At 43.3% G+C, this 24,552-nt stretch overlaps 3 protein-coding genes across 7 annotated transcripts in view; 2 read left to right on the top strand and 1 right to left on the bottom strand.

Moving 5' to 3' along the window:
- The window catches only part of clstn1 (calsyntenin 1), a 91,108-nt gene extending 81,928 nt beyond the window's left edge, over positions 1-9,180 (top strand). For all 4 annotated transcript variants that reach the window (XM_084333907.1, XM_084333905.1, XM_084333906.1 and 1 more), the window contains 4 exons: positions 1,734-1,879; positions 2,515-2,650; positions 4,559-4,743; positions 5,355-9,180. In XM_084333907.1, the coding sequence (XP_084190033.1) occupies positions 1,734-1,879; positions 2,515-2,650; positions 4,559-4,743; positions 5,355-5,552 (665 nt within the window). In that variant the 3' untranslated portion in view covers positions 5,553-9,180. The remainder of the gene's footprint in view (positions 1-1,733; positions 1,880-2,514; positions 2,651-4,558; positions 4,744-5,354) is intronic.
- A 968-nt stretch (positions 9,181-10,148) lies between these two features.
- On the bottom strand, positions 10,149-17,478 carry lzic (leucine zipper and CTNNBIP1 domain containing). Of its 2 annotated transcripts, none has more exons than XM_084334225.1 (7): positions 17,249-17,478; positions 16,871-17,003; positions 16,601-16,736; positions 16,365-16,463; positions 15,042-15,137; positions 11,647-11,728; positions 10,149-11,546 (listed from the first exon to the last, which is right to left on the bottom strand). In XM_084334225.1, the coding sequence occupies exons 2-7, from the start codon at positions 16,969-16,971 to the stop codon at positions 11,491-11,493; spliced, it is 570 nt and encodes a 189-aa protein (XP_084190351.1). In that variant the 5' UTR covers positions 16,972-17,003; positions 17,249-17,478; the 3' UTR covers positions 10,149-11,490. The 2 variants fall into 2 exon arrangements, with proteins under 2 accessions (XP_084190351.1, XP_084190352.1); XM_084334226.1 differs by having other exon boundaries at positions 17,283-17,478.
- Positions 17,479-17,615: 137 nt separating this feature from the next.
- Positions 17,616-24,552, top strand: part of LOC311243731 (nicotinamide/nicotinic acid mononucleotide adenylyltransferase 1-like) — a 45,936-nt gene continuing 38,999 nt past the window's right edge. The window contains exon 1 of the mRNA XM_084333070.1: positions 17,616-17,688. The gene's annotated coding sequence lies outside the window, so the exon portion shown is untranslated. The remainder of the gene's footprint in view (positions 17,689-24,552) is intronic.

Raw genomic sequence — 24,552 nt, 5'->3', positions numbered from 1 at the left:
TGGGTTTATCTTATTGGGAGGGGAAACCCTTGCGAGCACGGGGAGAACATGCAAACTCCACACAGAAAGGTACCCCACCTGGGCACCTGGCAACGCAGCAGCTTGGTCCCCAAGCGGGAATCGAACCCTGGACCTTCTAGCTGTGACGCGACAGTGTTAACCACTACACCACCGTCCTGCCAGACTTAGAGCATTAGTTTGGGGTCATTCGAAAAAATCGGTCATGCAGTCATTCACGTTCCTACAGTATATGCATTCCTACAGTATACACTCTTGTAGTATACACTTTCCTAATGTATACACATTCCTGCAGTAGACACATTCCTACAGTGTACATGTTCCTACATTATACACTCTTGTAGTATACACATTCTTACTGTATACACGTTCCTACATTATACACTCTTGTAGTATACACATTCTTACTGTATACACGTTCCTACATTATGTAAGGGACAAGGACATTGTCGCAAAATAATTGACCGACACGGCGCTCTGGAATACCGAGGCGCAGCCGAGGTGTTCTAAACGCAGTGAAGGTCAATTATTTTGCGACAATGACCGAGTATAGCTATACATTATCCCGCTTATTACAGGGCTAACTTACTAACAATATACGTAATTCATTTTACACCATCGACGAGACGAGATCAAATGCAGACGCAGTTGTTCTGTTGCTCCTCTGTCATCGCCGGCAGGTGTGTGGACTTTATTTGCACCTGATGTAGTGCAGCTGTGCATAATGGTAAAGCTTAGCTTTCGTGACTACGATCAAAATGCTTGATTGTGATTGGTCAATAACGCTCTGTTGCCCCTAACAGCGGTCATTATTGCGCGTTGCCCCTGACAGCGGTGAATTATCGAGAAATAATTGACCGCTGTTAGGGGCAACCGAGCGCTATTGACCAATCACAATCAAGCATTTTGGCGAATGTTAAAACGCCATGTACACATTCTTACTGTATACACGTTCCTACATTATACACTCTTGTAGTATACATTCTTACTGTGTATACATTTTTTTTTTTTTTTTATTATTGATCTTTTTCCCCCTCCATTTTCCTCCGATTTTTCTCCCATCCCAATGTTAGTCGTATGCCAATTCCCAATCCCCTTCCTGGTCGCTGCGCACTTACCCCCCACAGTCAGATCATCTGGGAGAGTGGAGGCTATCACGTGCTTCCTCCGACACACGTCCAGCCAATCAACCGCTTCTTTTCACCTGGCAGCGCGGATCCTCCCTGAGAGGGCGTAGCGTGTGGAAGGATCACACTATCCCACTCAGGTCCTATCCGCGCTTAGCAGGCGCCCTGACCGAACTGTAGGAGTCGCTGTTTACAATGACCCGGACCCACCCCGCCAGCTTCTCCCACCCTCTAATACAGCCAATTGTATTAGTGTGAACGGCCAGCCAAGCTGGTGACAACCCCGGAGCTGTGAGCTGGATTCGAACAGGCGAATCCAGCTCACAGCTCCGGGGTTGGTGACGAACGCAATCTCCGCTACGCCACCTAACCGCCCCTGTGTATACATATTCTTACAGTATACACATTCTTACAGTACACACGTTCCTACATTATACACTCTTGTAGTATACACATTCTTACAGTATACACATTCTTACAGTATACTATTTTTTTCTCTTTTCTTTTCTCTCTCTCTCTCTCTCTCTCTCTCTCTCTCTCTCTCTCTCTCTCTCTCTCTCTCTCTCTCTCTCTCTCTCTCTGTTCCAGGTGTCAACACCATGGCCAACTATGAGCAGGTCCTGCACCTCATTCGCTATAAGAACTGGCACACCGAGGCACTCTTTGACAGGAAGTTCAAGCTGGTCTGCTCCGAACTCAATGGCCGCTACATCAGCAATGACTTCAAGGTTGAGGTACGAGGGGGCATTCGTCATTCATCACCACCTACCTGACACAATAGAGACCTGGAAGTGAACCCCATGTTAGGCCCCTGGCTGCTCCTAGCTTCCCTCCAAAGCAGCATGATAATAGTGGAAGCCTTCCTTCCAAAGCAGCATGATAATAGTGGAAGCCTTTGAATGTCACATTTGATTTGATAGCGTCCTCTGGGGCTGATTAACATTGACCTTTTATGAGAGCAAGTGTCAAAGTGGCTAGATGTTACCACAAATATGAACAAACTAGTGTCTAAACTAGCAACCTAGCAAACAAAATGTCTTTACTTGTTTGCCAACAAACCAGCTAATATTCATTACGGATGTACACTTTAATGTGCAATTTATTGTATGTATATATATATATTACAAAAATTATGTAATGTATGTATAGAGAAACTATTGTACAGAATGAAAAACTAAAAGTACAGATATAAATAATAATATTATTATTATTATTATTATTATTATTATTATTATTATTATTATTATTATTATTATTATTATTATTATTATAACTTTTTATAAATACCGTGATCACATCTCTGATAACACCTGTGAAGTCCAGAAGGGCCTGGAGAGTCACATGTTGTGACACTGTGTGTTTCCTCCAGGTGAACGTGATCCACACAGCGAACCCCATGGAACACGCCAACAACGCAATGGTGCAGCCCAACTTCATCAACCCCATCCACCACGCCTCTGTGGACCTGTCTGGACACAACCTGGTCAACGCTCACCAGGCCTCCGGTATGTGTCCATCATAACTGGTCTGTGAGATTTCCCCTTCAACCCGCTGTGGTTTCTAAACGTGGCAGTTCATTTCCAGTTGAGATTATCGCTGTTTCATTCAGTGAAGCATTGTTTTATTGATTTGTCATAATCCAAAAGCTTCTTTTTTAGACGCCTGTAGTATAAGTGGTGAGTTCCACACTAAACATGTATGGGCCCTATTCAAACTTTCTCCCCTTTCACGGTACTTGTTGTACATTATTTGACTAAGTTTAAGCCCCACCTCGTAATCAAACAATTAATCTGAAACAAAACAACACGTATAATACATGTATTGGGCTTCTTGAGCTTCTTGTGTGGCAGGCGCTCCATGGGGATTAAAGTCAATTAACCAAAAGTGGGCGTATGAAACACGGCTTGTTTCTGTGGTTTTTTAACGGTGCCGGTTCGGGGATTACGCTTGAGTGCCGTCCCTGACATCTGGACAGCCGGGGAGGTGCGCCGAGCACAACCTTTTATTTCCCCACATCAGTAATCTTCTGGGCTGACAAGCTCACTAAGCCTTGCCACAGAAAGAACGAGAGAGAACACGTGAGAGAGAGAGAGAGAGAGAGAGGGAGAGAGAGAGAGAGGGAGAGAGAGAGAGCGAGCGAGCGAGTGAGAAGAGCCCAGGGGAAAAGTATCTAAGGAAGGCGAATGCAACACACCTAGAGCTGCCAAAACCATTCACCAGCAGTTCGGTTAAACCCCATTAGCTCCGGTACAGAGGCAGCAGGTCTTTGTGTTTTTGTCCTTGCTAAATTCTGCGACAAAGCTAATGCCCTTAAAAACACAGACTTACAAGCAGTGCCTTTGGAAATACTTATTCAGTGTGGGGAATGTTGTTGTGAGAGGGGACTTTTGCTTCTTTGTCCTTGCGTGACTTGGAACGGCATGCATGCGCTTTGGGGTCTAGAGGTGAAGTGGTTCGTCCCACATTGGGAATTGATTTTGCGGTCAGGCTGAAAGTTGAGTGCCATCGTAGCCGGTCAAAATCCACAATCCACATCGTCTGAACATGCCAGACACGCAATAACTGTGCATGTCAGTATATACAAGCGTTGAAAAAGACACTACCGGTAAGTAAATAAATAAATAGCTGTGGTTTGGGGGGAAATTGTATTGATTTTATTTTATTTACATTATATATTTATTTTAGTTGTCCCATTGAGATCCAAGATCTCTTTTACAAGGGAGACCTGGCCAAGACAGCAGCAACACAGTTTCAGAATAAACACATAAACATTTGCTCACAGAAAACCTGGTTACAAATAGGGAGGTGTAGTGATTACGTCATTGCCGTTTTTCGTGCTCCACCCTCTGTCCAACGCAATGTATTTCCCCATTGACCATTTCTAAATCGTCTTGTTTAAAACAAATAAAGCATTAACATTTGCATGGTGTACCTTTCTGTGCTTATTCATCCACACTCTATAGCTCAACATGAAAATATTCGCAATTAATCATAAAAAAAAATCGCCAAATTTTATTTCAACAAAATGCTTAAACAATGTTAGTGATAGAAGGGAACTCATTTTGTTCAGCTTTTCAATTTCCATGCGGCAGAATTGTTACAATAGCCGATAATCCATTTTCCCAATGATGAATCCCTATACGGGTGGAACAACCAGTGACGTCAGACTACACCTCCCTATAGGCTTCACCATGGCCTTGAATACATTCAGGGTTACCAAGCTTTGAATTGACTTGAATTAATTTTAAGATCAGACTGAAGATTGTTCCAAGCAGTAGGTGCTGTGACATTGCAGTTCAAGTTCCTTTTATAGCCACACACAGCCAGGCTGGTGGCATGGTTTACTGTACAGGTGAAACTAGTAGAAGCCAGTAGTAGATGCATCATTATGTGTGCCCCCCCCCCCCCTACAGTGGTTCCCAGTGCCGCCACCGTGGTCATCGTGGTGTGCGTCAGCTTCTTGGTGTTCATGATCATCCTCGGCGTGTTCCGCATTCGCTCCGCCCACCAGAGCACCATGGGCGACCAGGAGAGCGGCAAGGAGAACGAGATGGACTGGGACGACTCGGCCCTCACCATCACCGTCAACCCTATGGAGGTACATTTGCAAACAAAGACAAAGTAACACACATTTTCTCAGGGTTTTTGAAATATTAAGTTCCGTCCTAGTATTGTATATATTCTAATATAAGGTTTATATTTTAATGAAATGTGCTGAACTGGTGATGATGGACCAAATGGCCTTTTCTTATTCATTACTCTGACGCTGAACGCCATGATAGCATGTCATGATCGCATAATACCTAGCAAGACACTCACCCTCTAACCTGAAAACAGATTATATTACTATTGTAATGGCAAGTAGTAGTAGTACTTTATTGGAATGTAGCAGTCACAAGACTGAGTTAAAGTGACCAATTTACAGACCAATCCACCCATCAACAACATCAACGCACAACTTCTACCTAAATAAAATACAACTATAAATATAAGGTACGAGAAGATAAAACTACAGTATAAGTAGGGGTACTAGTACAAGACATAAGGCATAACTGAGCAGGTTATCGGCATTGATGGGAGTTATGAGGTATAGCAGTTCAAAGGTCTAGGTGGGTATGGGAGAGTTTTGATTGGTTCTAGCTGATGCCTCTGGCTGCGTTGTCATAACGTCTGACCCTCCCTCCGTCCCCCTTCTCCCTCCCTCCCCAGACATACGAGGACCAGCACAGCAGTGAGGAGGACGAGGAAGAGGAGGAGGAGAGCGAGGAGGGCGAGGAGGAGGATGACATCACGAGCGCAGAGTCGGAGAGCAGCGAGGACGAGGAGGGCGCGGAGGCCAACGAGGACCAGCCGGGGGCCAACAGACAGCAGCAGCTGGAATGGGACGACTCCACCCTCACTTACTAGGACTCACACACATGCACACACACACACACACTCACATAGACACACACCTACACACAAGCTCCTCTGCATACACGCGCTCCTTACACTAACACTCACTCTGCATCCACGCAAATCCTCATACCCTCTACACGCCCCGTCACTAGGGGGCGTACACCACACACACCTGCACACACTCCCTTATAAATACCTTCCCCCCCCCCTCGAGGAGCCATGATGTATAAAAAGAAAAGAATAATAATAATAAGACAAAAGATCTCTTCAACGTATATGGTCAAGGTTTTCCTGTCGTCCTCTTAGTGCTGGTGCTCAGTGTAGTATAGTAATCACCGGATCGCTGATTTTTACTGTTTCTCTTTCTTTTTTTTTTATTCGTTTTTTTATTTATTATCGTTTTTAAAATTCCCAGGAGATCTTGGCCTATATTTCGCATATTTGTTCTGAACGATGCGAGGCATCCACCCTTGCACTTCTTTTAGTTTTTTTCCTCTCAGACGTAAGGCTTTCAAAATGGAGAATAAATAATAAATGTATATTCCTTGCACATCGGTTTTTAGATTTGTTTGCCGCTTAAAAAGAAAAAAACAAGAAAAAAAATCACAAGGCGCTTTGACTTGGGTTTTCTTTGTGTGTGTGTGTGCTTGAGTTGTAGTCCAGAAAGCGAAGCGAGAGGAAGCTTTGAACGAGTAGACCGCGGTTCCAAATTTTTTCTTTTGTGCATGAGGATATTTGAAAAGTCATATGTGTAGAGGAATAAATAGCTTTTTAAAGAATTTTCTTTTTGTAAATAAAGAAACCATGTAATTAGTTAATGTGTTAGTGAAGGCCTGAACCAAGGGGTCCAATATCTAAAATGGCGCAGTATGTAATGTAGAATATTTGTGTCACAAAGGCTTAATAGCATGCTGCAAAATAAATTAGCGAAGCTCTTCCGTCATTGCTTGTACAAAAGTGTCTGCTTTTCAAGATGAGAAACCCAGGACTGTACACGGAGGTTTCCATGGCAAAATAATGTCCATTTTGTTGTTATTTTTTGGCAAAGAGGAAGTCATTTGTTTTGCTTCACGTGGGCGCAGGACTGCTTGATGCTTTCGGCTTCACACATGCTTCGTTTTGCTTGCACAGGTGGCAACGCTCTACTCAAAGGTATTTAATTCCCCCGATAGATTTCAGAGGAGTTGGCTTTTTGTGTTCTCAAAGAAAATGTGTTTTGTATAGACTGAGGTTTGCATTTTCTAGAACGGCACTAAGACGGGACCAGCAATGGCGCTGTTGGAACATGGGTACTAATATTTCCTGCTCGTGCATTAGGACCAGTAGAGATGATATTCCATCTGCAAGCTTCAAACAAGCCTTCCTCCAGGTTCCAGTCCTGCTGTAGTGACTACATGCTACTGAGAGAACACATTCATGTGGATAGAGTGGAGCTTGGTTGAATAGCGTATAGCTGCTGGCAATTATTTTATTTTCCAGAGAGATATGAAATGCAAGAACATTTCAGATTGCTTCATTGCAAAAATAAAATATTTTTGAAGAACCCCCCCCCCCCCCCCCCCCCGGCTATTTAAAATGTAATGATATAATGTGCATTTTTAAAGAGGCTTCTTATCATGAAATGAGGACTAGCTGTCCCTCTTATTAAGTCTTTCTTCAATTCAAGGATTTTCAGATGGAGAAAGTACAGCTGAAAGGAAGACGGTACTTTCAATGATATGAAAACCCTTTAAAAAGAAAAGTAAATTTCCGTATTCTCGTTTTGAATCTTACTTTTTTTCTTTTGCAGTAGACCACTAGATTTTATTGTACATGGAACTGTACCGTAGAGTTGTTCTAAGATATTTGTTTACATTTTGTAAACTTGTTTTTTCCTTCTGGTATTAGTATAAAACTTATACAATTAATTGGGAAGCTGTGTCCAACGTTAACCTGTATATCTCCTAGGACATGGCTGTTGTTCATCACTGTTGTATACCTTTTTTGAGTACCGGGACGCAAATGGACTTTTTACCCCCAAAAACTAAGTTTGATGTTTCGTCTAATGTTTCCAGGCTCCCAAGTGAAAAGTGTACATTTTACAAAAAACCTGCAAGGAAGCGAGATTAGACGCGGGGCATTTCTGAGTCAAACGTTAACAAGAAGGTTGTTGACGATGTTGGGGAAGTGGGTAGAAATGTCGGTGTGTGGAAGGGTCTTATGCTTTGCATGCAAATCTATTTTTTCAGAGACCAAAATCACAGGACTCTAAATAATGGGGAAAGGAAGAAAACAAATTTACTCTTTTGCGAGTTTCATTTACTGTAAGGTCCTTTTTTTTGTTTCGTTTTTTTGTACCAGGTAGTTTTTGACAGTTCGAGGAAACCCATCATGTCTGGAGTCGCTGTGTTTTTCTTTATCGTCCCGTCCCCCCCCCCCCCCCCCCCCCCAATTTATTTATAATTTTTCTTTTGGGTCAACGGTGGAAATGTGAAGTCTCCCCTTCATGATGACTTGGACCCACTAAAACCGGGGCCAGGTTTGAGCCGGCCGAGTTGGGAGTGCCTTTTGCCCCGATCACAGCGCAATTAACACAACTAACAAAAAAAAGCACTCATCCACGCTCTTTTAGTTGTGGCAAACTTTTGTTTCTTTTTCTTATTTTGTAACTATTTAATGCTAGATTTCGTACAGAGCTGGGGATGTGATTTTTCCTTTCATTTTGTTGTAACAATAGTCCACTGCTAGTTTTATTAAAAGTGAAACAAGTTTTACATAGGTGTCATGTGTCCATGTTGATGTGTAGAGAGAGTAGCTCCATATTGTATCTTCTATAGATATTGTACTAAATCATATTGACGGAATCCACTTCTAAAAAGATGTACATTATTGAATTGCTCTAGACAGCGTATGTGGGTAATGGGTATACATTGACCTGTGTATAGTGGAAGGTATTTTGAACACTGTACTATTGCCTGATTTGCTGGCGGGAGGTTTTTTTGAGGGCAGCATGAATTTCACAAGAACCAGAATACAGACCCATTCCCTCCACCATCTTCACAATACCATTGTGTCACAGTCGGACGTCAAAGGCTTCAACTTATCATCTACCATTTTTGCTAAATTAAAAAAGGTACAGTGCAGCAGGCTACTGTTGTGTGCACATCACAACTACTTGTATTGTTCAGAATCTATTTGGGCAGGTTTTCTGGGTCATAACGTTCCTCTGATACAGCCCCCCAAGATACTGTATTTTCTTCTGAATTGAATGTCACTGCCCGATGAGTGTCTCCATCTCATACCATTTGAGGGGGGGAAATTACAAACCTGCATCAAGTTGCATGAACCACATTTGCGTAAGTTTATGTTCCATGTGGACTTGTGGAACCGGACAGGGAGGAGGGTACTGGTAATGCTACCCGTTATCGGATGGTCCCGTTTCACCAATCCACACCACTCAACAACCTCTTTATGTTTGTTTGTTTTCTTTTAACTATTTGCTCACAATGAAAGGTGACAATGTTTTCTGAACTGTTGAATGCTTCCTTTGTGCTTGTTGGGGCTGCTCTCACTTTTCTACCAATTGAAAGGCAGATTGTAGTGAAGTTGATGCTTGCTCATAAACAAAATAAAGGATGATGAGATGGGGTATAAATAATTTCTTGTTTGCGGTCCTCATCAATGCAAAGTTCTTGAGAATGGGAGTAGTGATGAATGCTCAACACCACTTGAATCAAGAGTTCCATTACAATGTTATTTCTATGGTCTTATGAATGTTCAATCAATATTTGTGAACATGAGCTACTCTCCCAAAGCCAGTAACCGGAGAAGACTCCAACTTGTGATGTCATTGGGTATAAAGTCTGCTCTATATAGACAATGAATTAGAGATTGTGTGGACCCACAGAATATTTGTTTGAATTTGTATACCCGAATGAACCTTATTTTATAGTAGTGTTCTCGGTTCTGAAAATGTACCAGTATAACCCTGGGTGCTCTCCGTATCATCTATAACATCTTTCCCAATGCATTGTCTAATGGAGAAGCTCCAAACATATTTGATGACATCACAAGTTTGAGTTTTATCACTCTAGTTTTTGGATAAGGGTTGAGTTTTTTTTGTTTTCACTAATATTCTGACTGTCTTAGACCATAGGAATAACATGTATGAATTCTGAAATTGGGTGTAGTTCCCCTTTAAGCATTTCAAAGCACATAGCTAAGCAAAAACATAGGGAATAGAGCTATATTGTGCTTATTGGCAATGTGCTGTGATCATGGGAACGAGGCCATATGGAGAAATCCGTAGATGAGCACTGGTACCAATAAACCACAGCGTCAGCATGTTACTGCTTTCATACATTCTTTTATACTATCTTTTCAAACAAGATTTGTGTCCATCAACAATTAGTTTCCAGTTGCTAAGCAATGTAATGTACCACTCATGCAACGTCTCCTGTTTAAAAACACGATGCTTTTATGGAACTAAATGTTGTATAACAATTATTTAAACGCCTACGCTCTTGGAGGAGGCAGTGCAATGGAATATAAAATTATGCTAAGGCTTTAGTGCCCCCTGGTGGTGAAAGCACATTCTTCATAAAAAGACAACAAGTGAAGGGCAGAATGAGTTTTATGTCCATTATCAGTAACACAAAAATCATATAAAGAGCTATAACTTAAATATCACTCAAGATTAAATACAAACCATTCATATGTTCAGGGACATTCTCAAAATGGAGGACCCTGATGTAAACAAGACTAAAGTGTTTTTCGGGTCTGCATCCTCTTAGCAGTTGTTTGTATTGAGCCGTACTGTATTGTACCCATTCTGCAATCTGTTAATAAAGTTTTCAATCAATCAATTCAACATGACATGCAAGCAAAATACAGAATACGTCCAAAAGAAAGTTTACACTGTAAACCATAATTGTGAAGTTTCCATGAATGATCTCACCCAGATTCAATGGCAACGTTCAAGAAGAGATAACAATACAATATTCACGTCAAGCATTGCATATTTAACACTGCAATGGTTAAATGAAGCACAGTTTGAGCCACATAATCACCTAGGATTATAGATGGAACATCTTAGTTAGGAGGACAGCGGTCATCATAAACACACCGCTGAGACTAAACTCAGCGGTGTGACAAGCAGCACGCCGATAAGAAATGCAGCACTTATCACACAAGGAAATATAACCCACCGGTTGCCTGTGTGAACCCTTGTTCCCCTTAATATCCAACTACACATAAAATAATTACACAGCACTTATAATACAGACACAATACAGACCCATTTACAATCATCTGGACCAAAAGAAAACACGAAAAACATTTACAAAATGTTTGGAGAATATAAACTATATAATATAATAATTTATTACATGGCGTTTTAACATTCGCCGAAATGCTTGATTGTGATTGGTCAATAGAGCTCGTCAGAGGTCCGTTATTACTCGATAACGGACCTCTGCCGAGCAATAATGACCGCTGTTCGCAGCTGTAGCAATCAAGCCCACTGACACACACTGCATCCAATCAGACACACCTGCCGGCGATGACAGCGCGGAGCGACAGAACAGAACTGCGTCTGCATTTGATCTCGTCTTGTCGATGGTGTAAAATGAATTAGGTATATTGTTAGTAAGTTAGCCATGTAATAAGCGGGATAATGTATAGCCTATACTAAATAATTGACCTTCACTGACGTTTAGAACACCTCGGCGAGGCGCCTCGGTATTCTAAACTCCGTGTCGGTCAATTATTTTGCGACAATGACCTCGTGTCATCATGAATGTGATGATACATTATCCCTTACATAACTAACACTATTCAAAAGTATTAGCTAAACACCTGGTGCAGTGATTGGTTAAAAAATCAATGGTCAAATTGGCTCTTTACTTTTTTGTCTTGTTATTAATATCAAACATTTATTTAAGATGGCCTTTCTTTTCTTTTAGCACTCCTATGCATTGGTTTTCACACCGGAGCTGGCTAAAGCCATAATCTTGTCTTCTGACCCTGAAAAAGAAGCGAGAGGCTGTGTTTAGTAACGGCGACATGAATCACGAGGTACAGCAGCCTTGTATCTGCAGAGAACACCACTGGCTTACACACTCACCTAGGTTTGCGGTGACCTTTTCAAACTGGCTGAGCGTGGCCGTGGCGTTCTCTGTGAGGAAGGTCTCATCTTCTGGAGTGAGCTGCAAGAAGGTTCAGAAACACAAGTGAGTGAAGAGGTACAACGAAGGACAATGAGGCTATTTCAGCCAGATAGCTAGAAATTATGAAAAAGAAAATAGTGGTGGCCGGGTAGCACAGTGGACTAAGCGTCTGTCTACCACTGCAGAGACACTGTTGAATCCGGTCCGGCTGTCAGCAGTGCCTCCGGCTTGGCCGGTCGTCGTACTGACTCAATTGGCAGAGTCAGCGGGAGGGAAGCCGGTGGGTGGTAATCTGGTCGTTGTAAACAGCGACTCCTACAGGTCGGTCAGGGCGCCTGCACACCGAGGGAGGGAAATGGTGAAGGTAGTGTGACCTCCCACGGGTTACACTTCACCAATATGAGTCCTCGCTGCCAGGTGAAAAGAGGCTGCTAGCTGTCTCCTATGTATCGGAGGAAGCATGTGATAGACTTCAGGGCTCCCTAGACCGACCAGTGGGGGGCACATCCGCGCAACGACCAGGAAGGAGAGGGGGGAATTGGCATAACGACGAAAAAATTGGGATGGGAGGAAAAATACAGAAAATAGGAGGAGAAAAAGTGGATTAAAAAAATATATAAAATTGTGTTACGATGTGTACATTTGTATTATACAGAAAAAATAAATAACGCACATCCTCCGTTTGTTGGTGCTGAGCCAAACTGTAAAAACAGTAATACATAAGATAAAGCAGGGCTCGCAACTCATTGGTAGTTCCAAGGTGTTTATTTGACAAAAAAAAAGGCAGATGCGACGTTTCGACCCTTCTGGTCTTCTTCAAGCATGAAGACAACACAACACTGACATCTTTTTATACAGGAAGTGAACTAGTGAAGTTGTCTTCATGCTTGAAGAAGACCAGAAGGGTCGAAACGTCGCATCTGCCTTTTTTTTGTCAAATAAACACATTGGAACTACCAATGAGTTGCGAGCCCTGCTTTATCTTATACATTTGTATTATAGCCTAATGCACAGGGCTGGGAATTGACAGAGCGACACGAGATGAATACGATTACTTGGGGCTAGGGCTGGGCAATTAATCGAAAAGAAATCGCGATCTCGATTCATAGACCTATGCAATCTCATTACTAAGTAATGACGATTTTTTTTAATAAAAAATTATCATAATTAAATTAAACTTTTTTTTTTTTTTTTTTTTTTTTTTTTTACTTTTTACTTTACTTTTTAAATGATTTTACTGAAAAAAAATAAGAATCGTGAGAGAATCGTGAGAGAATCGTGAGAGAATCGTGATCTCGATTTTTAGAGAGAAAAATCGTGATTCACATTTTAGCAAGAATCGCCCAGCCCTACTTGGGGCCACAATTCATATTATTATGAATATTATAATATTCAGATTCTTCTTAAAAAGGAACTACACCCAGGGAAGCCGTGTGTGGGAATCTGGCGTTGTGGACAGCGACGCCTACAGGTCAGGTCTGGGCGCTTGCTCAGCGGAGGCAGGACTTGATGAAGGCAGCGTGACCTCCCACGCGTTACACTTCACCAATGAGAGTCCTCGCTGCCAGGTGAAAAAAGAGTCACTGGCTGTCGCCGCACGTGTCGGAGGAAGCGTGCGGATGACTTCGGGGTTCCCTTGTACCGACCAGTGGGAGAACATGCGCACAACAACCAGGTAGGGGAGGGGGGGAATTGGCACAACGACTAAATTGGGACGGGGAGAAAACAGAGAAAAATCGGAGAAAGAGAGGATTAAAAAAAGAAATAAAAAAAAGGAACTACACCCAATTTAATAATTCATATATGTCATTCCTATGCTCTTAACACTTTCAGTGCCCAGCAGGGGGCGCACATTTAGTGCTTGAATGCCCACCATCCACTTCAATGTTAGCATTAATATCGCCTAATCTATGTTTTAAATTATGGCTATGTGTCTAATCTGCCCGTCGCATTATCAATGACTCATTATTCCAATTCCTGATCGCCATTCCAAAAATCTATCCTTTTATTGATCTCACGCGTATACTGTAAAACACATATCACACGCTGTGCTGAGGGTCCAGAATGAAGCTGATCGGCTCCGGTTACATGCGTGAGAAGTAAAATGTGGATTCCGTAGGTTTTTTTTCTCATCCATTTTCATCAAGTCCAATCCAAAATCCAAGAATATTAGTGAAAACAAACAACTCTCCCTAATCCAAAAACTAGAGTGCTAAAACTCAAACTTGTGATGCCATCAAGTATAAGGCTATGACGCAGCTCATGGGAAATTAATTGGGAAAGATGGTATGATGCAGAGTACCCAGGGGAATGTTCTGTTTCAGAACACTACATTCATCTTCTATGGAGCAGCTCCAAACTTTATACTTGATGACATCACACATTTGAGTTTAACTTACTCTGGTTTCTGGCTTTATGAGAGTAGCTCGTGTTCACAAATATTGATTTAACTTTCCTGGGCCATGGAAGTCAAGTAACATATTGGAATTATTATTTTTTGGATCACTACAAAGTTGACCTGTAGTGTGATAGTGAAAGGGTTAACCTTCTATAGTGTGGTAGTGAAAGGATTAAAGGTAGAATCGGCAATGCTGTCAAACAGCGACATCTAGGGAAAAAGAGCCCTGTTTGGTATTGCACTTTGTTTACATTTCTTGTTTTGGTCGGAGTGCGGGTTAAAGTTGAGTGAGTAAGGGCCTTGGTATACTTTCTTTTGAATACGCGTTCGCATGCGTGAGAGGGCGGAGCCACGTGTCATGCGTTTCATTGTAGCGTTGCTTGTGCACATCCTCAGAGGGTTACTACTACTGGCCACACCTCAGACTCAAGAGAGGTCTGGGGAAATCCAAGTCGATCTAATATCACATTGAGTAAAATTATCACAATACTACAGTACAATATACTGTATAGGGCTTGGGAAGTGGGTGGGAAGTTAGACGGTTGCTATGTGTTGCTATGGATGCTGGTCGACATCTTCGGAGGATCACTTGATAAAAAGAAGAATTTAGGTTTCTCCCCTGTGGCAGCTTTTCACACAGCAAGATTTCCAAAGCATCTTTTAACCCAGAAATCCACATCTCAACACAGTCAATATGATTTATGACGTCAACTTCACATTCCCTATTGGTATTATCCCTGTTGCTAGTTGTGATTGGATACTCAAGAAAAGAGGGGGCGGGGTTTGAGATAGGTCCATTGTTATTTCAGTCTAAAATAAGGAAGTGATATGAGTCAGCGGGACATTAAGAGCTCAGTCAGGATCACAACAGGTTACTTCCTCAGCATCTGTGGAACATTTAATTTGTTCCGGGGGGGTCAAAAGCATCACATACGAGCTATGGCGGTTCCTCACCTTCTCGCCAAGCTTTCTGAGGGCTGTGAGGATCTCAACCTTCTGCTGAGTGTACACGTCCCGCGACAGCTTCCCCACCATGACGTCCCGGTCCATCTGCACAGAGAATGTCAATGTAATAAAAAAAAGTCAATCAACGAACTCGATTCTTGTACCGGATCTCCTCCCTGGTAAACAAGAATACCCTGGAGACTCTGGCAGGAGCACTCATTCAAGGGTACTACGACTATGCTTGCACCTCATGGTACCAAAGCACATCAAAGGCACTAAAAACCAAATTACAAACATCTCAAAACAAACTAGTCAGACTACTGCTTGACCTGACTCCTAGAACCCACCTCACCCCTGCACACTTTGCCAACCTAGGATGGCTTAGAGTAGACGACAGAGTACAGCAACTTGCAATGGGCCTGGTCTACAAGATACACTACACAACCAAGGTACCCATGTACATGTCAAAATACTTCCCAAAGGTCAGTGAATACCACGATCACAACACCAGAGGGAGCTCCACAAATCATGTAAAACCCAGATTCGGCTCAAACAAGGGACTAAACACGTTTCGCAATTATGCCACAACAATGTGGAACGCCCTACCCAAAGCTGTAAAGGAATGTGAATCACTACCCACCTTCAAAAACACTCTCAAAGAACACCTACGGGAGACTGCAATTCAAAACTGGCCCCTACAAATGTCCTAACCCAGTTGTACAATAAAGACCAAGCATGGCTTTGTCAGTATTCCAATGTACAGCCCCACCCAACCCCACCCCACCTACCCAACCTCCTCCAATGTACAGTTTCTATGTCAAATGTATGTCAGTATTCCAATGTACAGTGCCCCCCCCCCCCCCCCCCCACCTCCAATGTACAGCCCCACCCCACCTACCCAACCTCCCCAATGCACAGTTTCTATGTCAAATGTATATACACTCTTTTTCTGGTATCACAAACAGTACTGTATTTGAAAATCTGGTATGTCATAAATGTATAGATGTAGCAGTACTGTCTATCTGTATGTCGTGTGTGTCATATGATGAATTGAAAATGGGGGACCCTGATGGAAACAAGACGAAAGTCTCTCAGGTCTGCATCCTCTTAACAATTGTATGTATTGAGCTGTACTGTACTGTACCCATTCTGCAATCTGTTAATAAACTTTTCAATCAATCAATCAATTCAATCACACCGCTAGATTCACTTTCCAAGCCATGCCAACAAACATACACTGCATGACACGCATTTGAGAGTGGACAAGCGTGTAGACACATGCAGTTGTGCAATAAAAGAAGGTCTACACACAGTATAGTATATAGTCCAAACCTCTGCTAGTCTGGTTCTCAGTTGTCCTGGCTGCTTCTTGGCAAACAGTCGGATGACCTCCGGGGTCTTGAATGCCTGGCTGATGGCAGCCTGGATAGCCTAATGAATAGAGAGACAGCAGAACCCCCGTTTTTTTTTTAAACAAGGTCATGAGTCATAACTGCCTTGTAGCAGCTATGAACTTTCATCTTGTCATTTGACAGTTTGTCTAGATGAGTCCACATCCCAAGTCCTACCAGCTGCATTCCACTGAGCTCATCCACAAGTGTCATGTCTCCTGTCATGATCTTCTTCAGAGATTCGTTGAATTCACTCAGCTGCTCCAGAGTCTCCTTCTTCGTCTCCTCGTACTCCTCCTCATCCAGATCCTCCCTGTAATACGAAATGGGAGACTGATTAAACAGTAGCCTATCTCTGGGGTGTAAACTACACTGCTACAATAGTCCAAATGGCGTATTCAGTTAAAACCATTCACTCAACGTATTTTGGGGACAACAGAGGCTTACTTGCACTCTTCCAAGTCCTGAAGCTGTTGCATCAGTCTGTCAAGTTGCTCTTCCATATTTTGCCTCAGTTTCCCCGTTTCTGATTTCCCACGAGAAGCCATCCTCTCAACCACAGATATCGAACGGTTTCAACCTATAGAAAAGGCAAAGCATAAAAACTACCTAAGTTAGCCAATGACAACAGCTGTGTCACAACTTCCAGACGTTAGCTCGATGGCTAAACTGGCTGGTAGTAAACATGGCCACATCATATACACTGCATTAGTGAACAAGGTTGTCGACATTTTGATAGCCTGACAATTGACTAAATGTGGTTGGGTCGATCGGGATCTCTCTGTAGTTAACGTTATCGGAATGTTAACCAGTTGGTCAGCTAACCTTAGAATGGCACGAAAATATCCTCTCGCCGTACCTTCCTTCTTTGAAAACAGCTGATTTGTAGCGTTGGTCTTGCGTGTGTTGTTGTGATGCCTGCTAAAAGCAGTCGGAACTAAAATGTTTGCATAATATACTTTAAATGAAATATTAAAGTCATTGTTTATAGAGCATAATTTAACATAATAAAAAAAACACAGCTAATAATAACTTCCAAATGTCGCTGCTAAATATTTCAGATGATTTGGATGCTTGTGGTTGTGAACGTAGCTTGTGAGCTGTAGGTGCGGCTTCCGTCTTTCCGGTCGATTCTATCCAATCATATCGCGTTATCATAATGTGGTCCAATCAGAGACAGGACAGTGATACCGAAAGGGAAATGCATTTCAGAGAGCAGAACGCAAGAAAGAGACCTTTCGCAGAAGTATCTGGCCATCAGTGCAGTAAGTATTAACACGATATGTTCTGATATCTACCAAAGGACACACATATCTGCCTTTTTAGTCTTTGTTCTGTTGAATAACGCTACATGATTTGTGTCCATTGTATTGCTAGAAAATGATCATGTAAGCGTGAGCTTGACAAAAGTTGCAGGCAACACAGGTCAACTGGGTCAGCAGGCAACTGGCTAATAATAATATAGCAGTCACTTTTATGATGTGTGGCGATGTTACAAGTTACAACAACGTTATACAGAAATTCACATTGTTACCCCTTGGTAAATATCAGAGATCTCGAAGACACTCTGACGTCACGAGACCGCCGCCATCTTGGTATGAGGGTAAACAAACTGATTTCTACCATCAAATGTATGCGTTGAGCTCTGTTTTTATTTCATGTTTTATCAGATTCTTGTTAATTTCATAACATTTTCATACGATTTGTTTTGAAAATATTGAGGCCAACATGGCATTTCACTATTTCGAAAGCCTTTCTGGTGATTCTAAGGCGAGATATGAGTCAAATAAGCTCGCCCTGATTGACTTGACATCATCATACAAGACACTGCAGACATGGCCATCTCTCGAATACCCAAATTGAAGCTGCTGTGTTACGTTTTGTACTAATAACAAACACAGAAATCCAAACCGCAAGTTTTATAATACCAGCCGGGGGGGGGGGGGGGGGCTAACGGCTAACGTTGTGGTCATGGTAGCTACATGCTAAGCTGAATGAATGAATGAAAACTTGATTTAACAGATTGCAGAATGGGTACAATACAGTACGGCTCAATACACACAATTGTTAAGGGGATGCAGACCTGAGAAAGACGTTTGTCTTGTTTCCATCAGGGTCCCCCATTTTCAATTCATATAGACATTTATGACATACACAACATACATGACATTTATGGCATAGGGACATATAGGTATTTAGTACTGATACATTTGTGACATAAACGGTATTCAAATATACAGTACTGTTACCCCTAGATCCTGACAGAGTATATACATATGATGGGGAGGGGAGTCAGGGACTGTACATTAGGAGGGGGTGGGTGGGTGGGAGAGAGATATACATACGGCGGGGAGGGAATATATACATGCAGTGGGGAGGAGACTGTCTATTTGAGATGTGTGGACAGGGTTAAGCGGAAGTGTGGTTGAGTGGCGCGTCTCGGTGGAGTCGGAAGTCTCGCGATAGCAGTTTGACAGCAGGAGGACAGCAGTGTGACAGCTGGTAAACAGCTGGCTGACAGCTGGCTCAGGCCTGAGCTAGCTGAGTGGAGGCGGGCAAGTTTCGCTGTTGTGGGTTAAATAAACTGAGGTTTTCGAAGGTACAACACTGGCAACTGGAGTGGAGATGGCGGGGAGCTCTGGTGGGGAATCGGATGCTGACTTAGAGTTTCAGCGGAGGCTGGAGAGTGGGGGGAAACGGGCTCTCCCAAATCGAAGGGAGACCTCGGGTGGTAGGGGTGCGGAGGGGCGTGGGGCGAAAGCACCGAGAGTAGAGGTGGAAGTGGAGTTTAAGGTGATGTTGAAAATGAAACAAGGGGAACAGCCTTTACCTAGTCCTGTTAAAATGTCAAAAATTTTGGAGAATGAGATTGGGGAGCTTAATTCTGCCAAGTGGTTGAGTGACGACAGAATATTGTTTTTTTGTAAGGACCAGAGGCAGCAAAATAAAGCACTGAAGAGAAGAACGCTAGGGGGGCATGAAGTAGAGTCAGCGAGTATTCCGCGTAATTTTCGGAATAGGGGGGTTATTGCTAGTGTTCCGTTGTCCGTAACTATGGCTGAGTTACAGGAAAATGTAAGGGGGGGAGAGATAGTCATGTGCAACAGGCTGCAGCGAAGTAAGGATGGTCGTAAGGAGGACAGTTTGTCTGTACTGGTGGAGTTCGACGGGGGGTCCTTGCCAGAGAGGATTCGATTGGGGTATATGAGTTTCCCGGTGCGCGCGTTTGTGCCTCGTCCGCTACGATGTTTTAAGTGTCAGAGAATCGGGCATGTTGCGGCTGTGTGTAGGGCGAAGCAGTGGTGTGTGAGGTGCGGGGAGGAACATGGGTATGAGGAGTGCAACAATGGGGGGAATTTGAAGTGTTGTAATTGTGGGGGGGCTCATAGTGCTGCGTTCGGGGGTTGTAAAGTACAGAAGCAGGCTCAGGAGGTACTGAGGATTAGGGCAGTCCACAATGTGTCGTATGCCGAAGCAGGGCTGGGCGATATGGAAAAAAATCATATCGCGATAACGATATGATAATTTTATTTTATTTCTCGATATCGATAATTATCGAATTGTTATAAGTATAAATTTTTTTTTTTTTTTTTTTTTTTTATATTAACAACAGATGTATGTTTATTTTGCAGTAATTCTTTGTCATTGCCGCCATCTTTAGTGTTACATCCCCTCACACTCCAGTTCTCAGGCTGCAGCTGGTTTAAAAGCTAAAGTAAACCGGCTTCTCTGCTGGCTGTGGCTCCAGAGGAGTTGAACAGTTCTGGCTCTGCTAGTTTATTTTCGATCTTTTGGCGCTTTTTTGGTGGACAAACCACCGCACATGTGCACCGTGACTCACGACTGGAGACTAGCTCTACTAGCACACATAGCCTACTGTGTACAGACGGTTTCAAAATGTATTTTAAATTAGAAAGCAAACAAAATAAATGGACAAGAGAAAAAGAAATCTGAATTTGGTCAGTATTGTCATTTGGACAAGCAAAGCCATTACTTTAAGTTGCAGGCAAGAAAGACAAGTCTGTCCACTGTCTCTGGTTTTAAAACTGCCCTGTTGCAGGTAAAAAAATTAAAAAAAAAATTAAAAAAAAAACGATTTTTCGATTTTTTTTTAATTTCGATATTCGATATCGATTATTAAAATATATCGCGATATTTATCGTTATCGTTATATCGCCCAGCCCTATGCCGAAGCAGTGAAGTAGGTGCCTAGGGAGCAGGGGCCGGTGGGAGAGGTGAAGGAGGTGGGGGCTGGTGCTTCAGGGGGTGGGGTTACTCAGTGTAACCATAAGTGTGCGGTTGTGGCTCCTGATATGTTGCTGGTGAATAAGTTGGATTTGGTGGCTTTTGTGGCGGCTGTCGTCAATTGCACGGCCAAGGCTGATACTAGTAGGGGGAAGAAGATGGGCGTTGTTCTGAACATGGCAGTGAGATATTTGGGTGTCACGGGCATTTCAGTGGAGGACCTGCATGATAGAATCGGTAGGCATGACAGTGACATAGGGAAAGAAAGACTGAATGTACAGGCTGGGGAAAGGTTGTCACAGCAGGGAGGTGAATAGCATCGGCTCCTTTCTAATCCTTCACTGGAATGCGCGTAGCCTGATATCCAATGGGCAGGAGTTCAAAAAGTTTCTGGTCGATGCACATCAGCAGCCTATGGTGGTGTGTGTGCAGGAGACCTGGCTGAAGCCTCAATTGGATTTTGTATTGCCAGGTTATGTGTCAGTGAGACGGGATAGAAAGGAGTGGCTGGGGGGTGGGGGGTGTGCTACGTTTATAAGGGAAGGGGTTGGATATCGGGAGATACAGGTGGATGCTGAGGTTGAATGTGTAGTGGTGGAGGTGTATAGTGAGGTGGGGCCAGTGTGGGTGATTAATATTTATAACCCGTGTCAACCGTTATCCTTGGAAGGGCTTAGGGGGATAGTGGGGGTTGGGGGTAAACACATGATATGGTGTGGGGATTTTAATGCCCATAATTCATTGTGGGGGAGTAGGCGTATACTGATAGGAATGGGGAAGTGGTGGAGGAGCTGATGGATGCTCTCTCTTTGGTATGTGTGAATGATGGACGGGGTACTAGAGTGGATATTCGGACGTCACAGTTATCTTGTTTAGATCTCACTCTGGTGTCTCAAGTGTTGGCTGTAGGATGTGAATGGGAGGTGTGGGAGGATTCAACGGTAGGGAGTGACCATTTCCCGGTGTTTTGTACAGTGGTGGTAGGGGTGTATCAGAGGGAGGGTGTGAGGCCCCGAGCATGGTGTTTTGGGAAGGCAGATTGGGGTCAATTTAATGAATTGTGTGAAGATGGCCTGCAGGACTTTAATGTGGTGGGTACGGTGGATGAGTGTGTGGGTAGGTTGTGCAGTGTTGTGTTGGGGGCTGCGGTACAGGCCATTCCTGTAAAGACAGGTAGGGGTGGTAGGAAATCGATTCCGTGGTGGTCGGAGGAATGTTATAGTGCTGTTAGGGAAAGAAATCAGGCCTTTAAGGTGTTGAGGAAAAATCTGACCATGCAGGCACGACATGCATCTTTATCAGAGAAAAGGGGCAGTGGTGAGGAGGGTTATAAAGCAGGCTAAGCGGGCAGCGTGGCGTGGGTTTTGCTCTATGTTTGGTAGGGAGACTCAGCTGAACGATGTGTGGAACATTTTAAAGAAGATGAGAGGGGGGGGGGGGGGGGGTTCACTGCGTGCGTCAGATCCCTGTTTTGATGGATGGTGGTGTTGTGGCCAAATCTGACAATGAGAAAGCGGAAGTATTGGCTCGTTCGCTGGCTGATGTGCATAATGGGGTGAATTTAAGTGATGAGTGTTTGCAGCGTCGGAGGGAGATGTTAGGTGCAAACAAGGGGTTGTGGGATAGGAAGGAGATGTGTGGGAGTGTAGTTGATATGGATTTTTTACTATGTATGAATTTAATGCCGCTATAGGGCTGGAAATACATCCCCGGGGGAGGACTTAAAGGGGAACTATTTTACTATTTCTTTCACTATTTGGGCACTTTTACACAATTCCTGTGAGTCTATGGAACACCTCTGTAATATATATATTTTTTTTATTCATTGTTTTGTATTTCTAATCAAGTCCTCAAAAACAGCATTTTTCTACCTCAAGATCTCGAGCTGTTTTGAGCCTGGGCTCCTAAACCACTGCGCAGCGTCGTCTTCGCCTGAACATTAACATGCAGCGGTGTCTTTATGACATCACATATAGGCACATTTTAAAATGACTCAGTTCAGTGAGGGTGAATATTGTGAGAGGAGAATTGGAAGAATGCGCCAATATGAGAATTTTGAGACATAGATCATATTAATATAAGTTCACATAGCTAGGAAACAATGCTAAACACTCAAAAAGGCCATTTATAAGATAGTTCCCCTTTAATATGTTATGAAATGCTAAGGCATGTTTCAGGACAAGTGCTGTTGTCGGTGTTAAGTGTTTTTAATAAGGTTTGGGCTGAGTGCTGTGTCCCGGGGGAGTGGAAGAGGGCAGTAATAGTTCCGATAGTGAAGCCTGGGAAGGACCCTACTAGTGCCTCTAGTTATAGGCCTATTGCGCTGACTTCCAATTTGTGTAAATTGATGGAGAGGGTGGTGGTGGGGAGGCGTACTCACCTTTTGGAAGGGAGGGGCCTGCTGTCGCTGGTCCAGAGTGGTTTTAGGAGGGGACGTTCTACTTTGGATGCATTGGTGAGGCTGGAGACCGACATTAAGAAGGCTCAGGTGATGAAAGAGGTTTTGGTGGCAGTGTTCTTTGATATTGAGAAGGCATATGATACGTTGTGGAGGGAGGGATTGTTGTTGAAGTTGGATAGATTGGGGGTGGGGGGGAGGTTGTATAATTGGATTATGTCCTTTCTGAGTGGCCGTTCGATTCAGGTTCGGGTGGGGGTGGAGCTGTCGGCAGGCCGGCAGCATATGTGGTGGAGAATGGTACTCCGCAGGGTAGTGTTATAAGTCCTCTTTTGTTTAATGTAATGATTAATGATGTATTTGAGAATGTGGATAATAATGTGGAAGTGGCACTTTATGCTGACTGTTACAAAGGATCAGATTAAACCGAATATATATATTTATTGATTGATATATATTGCATAGTATTTGTATATCGTTTGATATCCCTTGTATATTCCTTGTACATATACACGGAATGTCCCTTTAGCCTAGTACAGACCATAATATTTCATTCTCCTATTGGACAGCGGTCCACAGGCGCCAGGGCCATGCCTCCAGAGTCAGGTTCAAGGCCACCGTCAAGACATGTCTGTACATGCCCGGCCTTGCCCAGGGATACGAGACAGAAATGAGGTTGGCACTAGATTGTTCGCCGTGCATATAAATATGGCGCAGGTGAATACAGAAGTAGAGTTACCCAATAAGTTGAAGCCTCACCCACGATACTCCGTGCGGTGAAGTATGGCCTGTTTGGCCCCAAATAGAGCATTGAGACCGCGAGCGAATTAATAACTGAATTGTCAGAGTTTGGCGCTATACCGTCGAGTGCGACATATTTCTATTAAGTCAGTAATAGTCTATTTGTGTATAGTGTATCGTGCGGCTAAAGTTCTACAGTGACCAGCATCACCAACGCTTCCTCGTACCAGCTAGAGTGCTTATCCAGGCTGGGCTGCTTTCATGGCGCTTTCACCCGAGGAGACCTAGACGAGAACCGTGTGGACATGTACACTGGATTAATCTACCCGACGACTACATAGCCCTTTGCGGCTGGATTATATTTGTTTTGGTCCTGTGATTTATGGAGCGGAGAATCGCCGACGCCTACACGTGTGGGATTTACCCTGTGAGGAGCCACGTCGAGTCTGCGCCTCAGAGAGCCTGAGGCCGGCTAGCTTTCTTCACTGTGGAGCTACAGTCTACGGAGAACAGCTGTATTCGTCTGTGGATCAAGAGACTATTGCACCGTCTCCTGTACTTGGAGTCTCCTTAGTCATCGTTGACCAGACTCTCTACTACCGACAGATCCTCTACCCCTGCTGGCTTACAACCGGGGGGACCCTTCCAGTATCTCCCGCTATATATTACTAGTGTACCATAGATATAATTCCCTAAGATTCAGGTTGTATAATTACCTCCTGCGTAACCAGAGAATGGACATTCA

This window comes from Notolepis coatsorum, assembly GCF_963971535.1.
Source record: "Notolepis coatsorum genome assembly, chromosome: 17".
In the NCBI taxonomy this organism is placed as follows: Eukaryota; Metazoa; Chordata; class Actinopteri; order Aulopiformes; family Paralepididae; genus Notolepis; species Notolepis coatsorum.
The sequence above is the reverse complement of the archived record's forward strand: the minus strand, read 5'-3'. Positions and strand labels throughout refer to the sequence as shown.